The 9,973-nt window shown below is 37.1% G+C and overlaps 1 protein-coding gene across 2 annotated transcripts in view; it reads right to left on the reverse strand.

The window, feature by feature from the left end:
- Usp15 (ubiquitin specific peptidase 15) overlaps nt 1-9,973 on the reverse strand; it is a 98,504-nt gene that overhangs the window by 73,459 nt on the left and 15,072 nt on the right. For both annotated transcript variants that reach the window (XM_005357942.2, XM_005357941.3), the window contains exons 2-3: nt 9,420-9,547; nt 2,983-3,113 (exon numbers count right to left, since the gene is read on the reverse strand). In XM_005357942.2, coding sequence (XP_005357999.1) covers nt 2,983-3,113; nt 9,420-9,547 — 259 coding nt within the window. The remainder of the gene's footprint in view (nt 1-2,982; nt 3,114-9,419; nt 9,548-9,973) is intronic.

Raw genomic sequence — 9,973 nt, forward strand, 5'->3', positions numbered from 1 at the left:
CATGAACTGTCCCTTACAGTCTATGTCTACTGTCACCATGAACTGTCCCTTACAGTCTATGTCTACTGTCACTTTTCCAGTTTGGCTCACTTACTGCAACTCTTGCTTATTTCCTTGTTTTCTGGTTAGCTTGATTTTAAGGCAGAGTGCCTGACACTAACTTTAGTTGAAAAGTTTAAAAATTTAGTCCCCAAAACATAGTTACTTTTGTTTATGTATCATAGATTCTTTAATGTAACCAGAGATTAATATAATTCAGAGCTGGACACCAGACTCTACAAGAACAGTTACTGTGCTTATTTCTTTCTATCTCAGGATAGAGCAAAATGCAACTTCTTAGACCTACTGAATCAATTTGGAGGGAAGATGCATTGCTCTGTTTGTTTGTTTGTTTTTTTGTTTTTGTTTTTTGAGATAGGGTTTCTCTGTGTAACAATCCTAGCTGTCCTAGAACTAGCTTGTCTAGACCAGGCTGGCATCGAACTCACAGAGATCCTCCTGCCAAGTGCTGGGATGAAAGGTGTGTGCCAACACTGGGAAGATAAATTTTATAAGAATTCCAGACAATTTTATGTATATTAAAGTTTAAAAAGTACATGTTGAAAAATTTGAATTCACCTTATTAAGAACAAATGTACAAACTTCTAACAGACTTCTCAAACTTTGTGTGAACTTTCCATGATTCTTTCTTTTCACTTTCATTTCCTTAGTTTTCAAAAACCAAACTTCAATAAGTCCTTTAAAAAAGACTAAGAATTTTAAAAAGGCAATGCATTTGTTGGTAGATCTAGTACCAATACTGAAACTTGTAGTGTACAATGTACTCCAGGCATAAGGAAAAGAATTTAATACACATATACACTTTTCTTTAAGAAGTGAGTTTTGGGCTAGAGAGATGGCTCAGTGCTCTTCCAAAGATCCTGAGTTCAATTCCCAGCAACCACATGGTGGCTCACAATCATCTGTAGTAAGGTCTGGTGCCCTCTTCTGGCCTGTAGGCATACACAGACAGAATATTGTATACATAATAAATATTTAAAAAAAAAAAAGAAGTGAGTTTTGTCAAGGCCAAATGGATCAAAGACTTCGATATAAAACCAACCACACAGAACCTCATAGAAGAGAAAATGGAAAATACACTTGAACACATTGGCACAGGAGACCACTTCCTTAATATAACCCCTGCAGCACAGACACTGAGAGAAACAATAAATGGGACCTCCTGAAACTGAGAAGCTTCTGTAAAGCAAAGGACATGGTCAACAAGACAAAACAGCAGCCTACAGAATTGAAAAAGTTCTTCACCAACCCAACATCGAAAAGAGGACTCATCTCCAAAATATACAAAGAACTCAAGAAACTGGTCATCTAAAGAGCAAATAATCCACTAAAAAATGGGGTACAAACCTAAACAGAGAACTCTCCACAGATGAAAGGAGAATGTCTCAAAGGGCTGAAAGTCGCTTAAGGAAGTGTTCAACGTCCTTAGTCATCAAAGAAATGCAAATCAAAACAACTCTGAGATTCTATCTTACACCTGTAAGAATGGCTAAAATCAAAAACACTGATGACAACTTATGCTGGAGAGGATGTGGGGTAAAGGAAACACTTCTGCATTGCTGGTGGGAATGCAAGCTGGTACAGCTGCTTTTAAAAATCAATATGGCAATTTTCATACTGATCAGTATGGAATATTAGGAAACAACCTACCTCAAGACCTAGCAAAACCACTTTTGGGTTGATACCCAAAAGACGCTCAATCATACCACAAAGACATGTGCTCAACTATGTTTATAGCAACATTATTTGTAATAGCCAGAACCTGGAAACAACCTATATCCCCCTCAACCGAAGAATGGATAAAGAAAATGTGGTACATTTACATGATGGAGTACTACTAGTGGTAAAAACAGTGACATCTTGAAATTTGCAGGCAAACGGATGGACCTAGAAAAAAACTATATTGAATGAGGTAATCCAGACCCAGAAAGACAAATATATATTTATTCATAGTGATTTTTAGACATAAAGCAAAGAAAAAAAAAAAAAAACAGCCTACAGGCCACAACCCCAGACAACATAGATATCAGAGAGGACCCTAAGAGAGACATACATGAATCTAAATAGGAAAGTGAAAAAGACAAGATCTCCTGAGTAAATTGAGAGCATGGGGGTCACTGAGGAGGGTAGGAGAGAGGAGAAGAAGGGAAGGGAGTGGAGAAAAATATATAGTGCAATAAAAAACGATTTAAAAAAGTGAGTTTTGGGATATAAGAGAGGGTAACAATACACTATATATTCATTCATATAAAATTATAAAAATATTTTAAAGGAAAAACTGTTTTTAAAACAATGAGGTTTCTCTTTCAGTGCCATTTCATATTTAAAAGGCTATCCTTCAGCAAGTCAGAGCACTCAATTCTCCAAGAATGACAAAACCAATGACCTATATTAACATTACACAAATCAGAATCAATCATTCAATAGATATGAGGTCAGTTTATTTACCTTAAATCTGGTATTCTACCAGAGTAATACCCACTTTAGTTCCAAAAAAGTTCATTTTTAGTATTTCTAAAGTGTAACTGTAGAACTTTAAAAGATTGAAAAAAATTACATTTTCATTTTTAAAGTATTTTATGTTGTTAAAAACATTTCTTCAACTTTTAGTTTAGTTTTTAAATTGGAAAGAAGCAGTGCACCATATAGAAAAGTGGTCCCTCCCTCTTTTTGTCCTCATGTCTTCAACTGTTAAATAAAGATACTAATTCTGTGTTAACCAGTCAATCATGAGTACTGACCTTAGGAGGTGAGAATGAAGCTAAGTTTCTATACTACACTATCAGCTGTTAGTACCTAGTGCACAGGAATGTTTTCCTCACTTTTCTCCTACGGTAAGTTAAGAAGGCTTCAGAATACATAGAATTACCAACATGAGCTACTTAACAAAATATATTTATACTCCGTTATTCTCAAATATACCTTTCTTGCTATTGGCTCTTGGCCCTCCATCAATGTGTACCAGCTGACAAGTTTATTCCAGCCCTCGGTTGGCAGCAGTATGTAATCCAACTCATCAATAAGGTGCTCTTTAAGTGACTGGGCATCGCCATCTACAAAGGAAAAAATAAACTCAGTACAGAATAGGAAACAGCACACATCTCTAAACATACACTGTTACATACACTACAAACTAATGAAACTCATGAAGGTAATCTGAAGTATTTGCAATAATGAATTCTGGGTGGGAAAAGAAAAAATGCCAAAAAGGTTCAAATCAATATTCTTCAAAATAAGCCACTACCTGAAAAATTTTCAAAGTGCTATTAGTCAACCAGTAGTGTTAAAATGACATTATTTTTCTTAGGTTCCTAAAATACTAATACATTAATATTAGCTAAAACGCTATCAGAAGAGGATCTCTTTTTAATTTTTTTTATAATTTATTTAACTTTATTTTATGTGGATTGGTGTGAAGATATCAGATTCCCAGAAACTGGAGTTACAGACAGTTGTTAGCTGCCATGTGGGTGCTGGGAATTGAACCCCTAGGTCCTCTGGAAGAACAGACAGTGCTCGTAACGGCTGAGCCATCTCTCCAGCCCCCCTCAGAAGAGAATCTTTAAATATTCTAAGTGTCAGTGATCCCTTACACAAGAGTGGGGGGATCAAAGAATAAGTAGAAAATTCATGAACAAATCGATAGTTCTTTTCTTTTTTGCAACAGGGTCTCATGATGAGGCCCAGGCTGGCCTAGAATTTGCAAACCTTCTGTCTTAGTCTCCCAAGTGTTAGTACAGGCATGTTACAAGCTGGTCAAATATCAACCTGTTACAGCACTAAACCAACAACTTATCAAATGACTCAAATGTACATAAGCTTGAAACCTATGGAAAAGTTTTTCTTTTTATTTTTTTTTTTTATTTTGTAAAGCATCTATTTTATTCTGGAAGACCTACAATTGGGATTCAGCCCCAAATCTGAAATGGTGGTTTTGTAGAAGTAATTTGAATTCTGAAGTACTTTAAAAATGCCCAAGCTAAACTCAGAACTTCAGTTTAATCCAGGGCAGAGGCCTAGGAATAATTTCCTGAGTCAGGGCAATGTCACTGTCCCATTCTGAGACTTGTTTATTACTTGGTCCATTGAGTTCCCAAAGTGCTTGAAAGAGAACTAGCTCCATGACTTACAGCTAACCTGAAGGAGGTTTTCGTGACCTGAGCTGATGTCAAACATCAAAGGAAGGAACACTGTTCTCTGTGGTATTTCTATGAGAATGTACTATTCTATTCCTGCAGGAAAGAGGCTCAAGAAGGTAACAGAATTATTCTTTTAGAATTCACTTGTGAATGTTTGAACTTTGAGAAAGTAATGTTTTATATAGAAACAAAATTGGAAAGTTTGAATTTTACCTGATCTTCAATAGAAGAAGTAAAACGAGTACTACATGTACTACATGTAGCGAAAAATTACTACACTTATTGTATATGCACGGAATATTCACACATGTGTCAGGGTACACCTATAGAGGAAGGATAACAAAGGTGACAATTACCTTTACCAGCTGGGCCATCTTACCAGCCCTAAGTATTAACTTTAAACACAGGTTTTTAGACTGGTTGTAAAGTGTAAATTGTTTTCAGAAACTACAAAGATCAAGACAATTATATATACTAAGTAAGCAAAATATACTGTGGTCTATCACACAGCAGATAACTATGGCAAACACACTACTGTTAAGTTCTCTAGCCAAATAGTGTCTTTATTATAAGAATATAACAGAAGGGCTGGAGAGATGGCTCAGCTGTTAAGACCACTGGCTGCTCTTCCAGAGGTCTTGAGTTCAATTCCCAACAACCACATGGTGGTTCACAAGCATGAATAGTGGGATCTGATGCCCTCTGCTGGTATAAAGGTGTACATGCAGATTGAGCACTCAGACATAAAATAATTCTTAAAATATATGTATTCAGAGACAGTGAGTAACTTGCCCCAGGTAATCACATAAAATTAAGGGCAATAAAAACTTTCTTTTTTTTCTTTTTCCTTTTTTTTTTTTTTAAGAAAACCACGTTATTAGTTGGGTATGGTAGTGGTGCACACCTTTAACCCCAGCACTGGGAAGGTGGACATGAAGGCCATCAGCTACAGTGTGTTCTGTTCAAAGGGCAATCTGAGCTGGGCGGGAAGCAGAGAGGGAGAAATAAAATCCTTGGTATTTTATTCTAGGTTTTTTTTTTCCCCCGAGTAACATTAAGAAGTAGGTAGCTCCATTTTCATTAGTAAATAGACAGAGATGATAACTTGCTCAAAGTTCCATATACAAAAATCTGCAAAGACTGAATTCAAACATGAATATGTTTATTCTAACTCCCTGTGCTTTCCCATATAGTGCAATCTAGCCAGAAGAACACTTGGGAAAAATTTATAATCAAGGCATACATGTTATTTTTTACAATAATGGAGCTTATATAGTCTGATTATGTGACAGAACTCACATAATAGTATAAATATTTATAATATTATTATAAATAATATTATAATATAATTTACAATAAAATAAGTTTATCTTTGTGTGTGGAGAACACCTTCAAATTAAAGAGAAGGGATTTGGTTTTGATTTGTCACTTCTGTATCCAATGATGTAACTTCTAAACAATAAACTGTACCTACTTAAATCAAACAAAGTGGTAAGTTTTTAAACAGAAGAGGAAATTTATTAGGCTAGTACACTTGCAGGGATTCCAACAACTGTAATGGGCTAACAGCTAAAATCACGTCCTTTTATAGGACAGAACATGCTGTAGTCACAGATTCTAAGTCTCGGTTGTGCATATTTATGAAGACAGTTCCTCCTGCACCTTGCATGATGAACTAGAATGCAGATTCGTTTCTATTTGCCCTTTGATGTTTAGTCTGTATGCTGGCTTCACATTTGTCAAGCATGGACTAGATAACATTCATGAGCTCGCTCTTTCAGGCCTTTCAAAAATGGCTGGACAGGAAAAATAGCTGAACAGTCCAAAGAGCATCTCTGGTCTGAATGTACAAGTTAATTTTGTTCTAAGGATAGGTAGTAATAGAACCAGAAAATTCCACTTTTAGGTTCTTCATTATTGTATAGGAGATAATTTCCTAGTATGATCCTCCTTGTTCAATACAAATATAATAAACACAGTCTCTGTTCTAGCTGCTAGGACTATTGTCAAGACTATTTTGTTTTTCCTTTCAGTTCACTAAATCTTCCATTCTGGTATTTTCCTCTCCAGCTCCTGGTTCTCTTCTGTTGTGGGGCTTTCAGAGTCCTCAGGTGCTGGTGCTGTCGTAAAGAAAGCTGTGTCCCATGCCATGAGCAATATGGGCAAAGAGAGGTGGGTACGTTCTCTCCTATCTACTGACTATGAAATTATCACTATTAGCAAAATGATAATCCATCTATCACCCTAAAAGTTCCCCTGTGGCTCTCTATATGTAATCTCTTCTCTCTGCCTGACTGGATTCTACTGTTATGATAATTATCACTTATGTTTTACAATTAATTTGCATTTCCTAGAATTTTATAAAAATATTACCTGCTTTTTGTTACTGTAACAAATTACATTTTCTATAAATGTACATAAAATAATATGCCCTCTTTCTGTTTGGTTTTAATTGTACTAGTCTAGATTTATAGATATTTTATCGATCAGCAACTTATTTGTTTTTTTAAGTGCTAAGTATGGTTTCATTTATATGAATATACTATCATTGCTTATTCATTCAGATGTTGACAGGTATTTGGGTTGTTGGCAAGTTTTTTCTTACAAATAACACTATGTAAATATTAATGTGGAACTTTTCTTATGGGTAAATGCTTTAATTTCTCCTAAGTAAATACCTAACATAGTGTGACTGGGTATTACGGCTAATAGATGTTCAACTTTAAATCTATTTGCTCTCCATCCTTGTGAGCAGGTGTCAAGAGTGTTTCTTTTATATTTTAATTAAGTTGTGCATACATAATGGCACCAGATTATGGTTCTGCACATCAAACTCCGGATTGCATGTATATAGATGCTTTACCACTATGCCACATCCCTGATCAACTGCCACTGTGATTTTCGTTTTCATTTTTTGGGGGCCTTTTAATTATGTGAGTATGTGTGTTTGTGCCATGAGGCACCCAATGCTCATGAAGCTGAAGTCATGTTGTGATCTGACAGTGCTGGTGCTGACAGCTGAACCTGGGTCTTTTGCAGGGGAAGCACAGCCTTTCAAGTGCTGAGCCATCTCTCTAGCCTCTACCTCTTCATTTCTTTCATACTAATAAAGCTGAACATTTACACCCATTCCTTTGCAAAACTATTTTCTTCTTTGGTATAGTAGTATGCACGTGAACAACTATATGGGCATATTTATGTGTAGGTAGTTAAATGTGCTTGTATGTAGGAGGGTGTTGACTGGGTGTTCTTCCATGGGAGCTGATTTTCAGAGAGGGTGTCCCACTAGTCTTGAGACTTACCTTGCAGACTAGACTGGCTGGCCAGCAGGCCGAGGTCTGTAGTTCCCAGTGCAGGAATTACGAGAGTACAACACCAAGTCTGGCTGTTTATATGTTCATTCCTGTGCAGTAAGAACTTTATTGTGGTACTTCCCTAACCCCTCTTTTGGTAAAGCAAAGATTTATTCAAAATTGTTTTACCTACTTTTTCACTGGGCTTAATGTTTTCTTAAAGATAGGTTTTACTCTTCTGTGGTAAAAGAAAAAAATTTTTTTATGATTTGAGACAGGTTTTATGACCCAGAATATGGTCCATTCAGGTAAATGTCGTCCATATACACCCATCAGCCTGACTAGAGATTATGAGTCTTTCAAATGTTTTCTATGATTGTGGCTTTTCTGTCCCTCACATGTAGCTCATCAACTGCAAGGACTCATTTTATTTTGTGCAGGATCTATTAATTCTTCCACTAATTTCTAATTTACACACCACATGTCAAAAGCCTGGAGGCAGGCTCCACTCCACCTGTTCCTTCTGTGGAAAACGCCATGGTCTAAGCCTTTCTACACATACAGGTGCAGCAAGTCACAGCCTCTTTTATTTCAAATTCCCTATCCAACTACGCTGGCCCTGGGAATACCCCAGTGAGATATGGTAGAAACCCGTCCTTCACACAGGCACATGGAAATGGGCTTCCTCTGCTCCTCTACTGTGGGAACAACCATCCAGTTCAGCAGTACCTCCTAATACTGCAGAGCTGTCACAACTAAATCAAGCTCCTTACTCATTTTCCTTCCTTCTTCACTTCTAGGCACCCAAAGCATGCCGGTTCAGACACATAGGAGCCGAGAAAGCCCAGTCCTCCAGCTGTTGCCAACAAGCCAGGATGCTAGGCTGGGAGCTGCCTCACTCCTCACTAGCCTTCCTGGCAGAAAAGTCTCAGATTTTTACTACTCTTAATCTCACAAAGCAGTTTTATTATAGCAGTCAACACGTATTTTTCTATTAACAGTTCTCAGACATCAGAACTAGCGTGTTCTATTCAGGGCTTCATGTGAAGTAAAACACCGGCAACTTGGCCATGTGTGGTGTTAATAACCACACTGAAACCTGGGAACTTAAATACACACTCTTTATTGTCTTTTGCTTAAATGGAGACATTTCATGGTTATATAATCTTTCTGAAAAATAATTTAAACATATATTATTGTGGTTGTCGTCATGTGTAAATACAGTGTGGATCATGTATAAAGTTTTGAGACTAACACTGTGGAGTCGATTATCTCTTTCTACTTTTATGTGGGTTCTTGGATCAAACTAGAAACGATGTACTAAGACCTTGTCAGGGTTTTAGTTATTTCAGATCTATGAATCTAGTCCCTCTGACTCCAACTTAAGTGGGAGTGCTGGTACTTACAAATTATTTTGAGGTAGAGAAGCGCTGGCAAGTAGTAAGGGCTGTAGGGCAGTGCAAAAAGTCAAGAACGTAAACAAATACTGGTAATAACTAACTTTGAAAACATATCCCACGACCGTTAGGAAAACAATGTGCTACGGCATTTCCCCAAAACCGTAAAATAGTGCTTTTTAATTTACATTTTTCATTTCAACCTTTAAATCCTAAATCACGAGCACATTATAAATGACAAAAGAAAAATATGTCCTATACGTAACAAATAATTACAGAATGATCTGCAACAAGTATCTTTTCCTTTTGCTTTTATGAAAGAATCTCCTTATGTATCCAAGGCAGACTTAACATGATGATTCTCCTGCTCTCACCGGCTGTTCAGGGCTACAGAGGTGTGCTGCCTACCAACCACACTTGCAATGAATGTCTATCTGTCCATGTATTACATTAACATTTCCCATGTTACACCCACAGATACCCATTCATTAAGTTTAACACATTTACAACTTGACTGAAGAAAATAATACCTTTGAGTAGTCCAGAGTTATCAATGGGTCCAGGATAGACATTTTGATCTCCCATCTGGTATTTATCCCAACTGTCAAAGCCAACATATTTCTTCCACTGTTTGAACCAGCGACTATCTACTAAGTACCTACAAAGAGAAAGAAAATGGTTAATTAAAACACGTGGAAACATAAGAATAGGAACAGATCACTCTACTTTTGTTATTTCATTTTTTTCCCCCCTGAGACAGGGTTTCTCTGTAGCTTTGGAACCTGTCCTGGAACTAGCTCTTGTAGACCAGGCTGGCCTCGAACTCACAGAAATTCGCCTGCCTCTGCCTCCAGAGTGCTGGGATTAAAGGCGTGCACCACCACCGCCCGGCTGTTATTTCATTTTGTATTAAGAATGTCTCCAGGGGGCTGGAGAGATGGCTCAGTGGTTAAGAGCATTGCCTGCTCTTCCAAAGGTTCTGAGTTCAATTCCCAGCAACCACATGATGGCTCACAACCATCTGTAATAAGGTCTGGTGCCCTCTTCTGGCCTGCAGACATACACACAGACAGAATATTATATA

This window comes from Microtus ochrogaster, chromosome 24 (assembly GCF_000317375.1).
Source record: "Microtus ochrogaster isolate Prairie Vole_2 chromosome 24, MicOch1.0, whole genome shotgun sequence".
NCBI classification, from domain to species: domain Eukaryota; kingdom Metazoa; phylum Chordata; class Mammalia; order Rodentia; family Cricetidae; genus Microtus; species Microtus ochrogaster.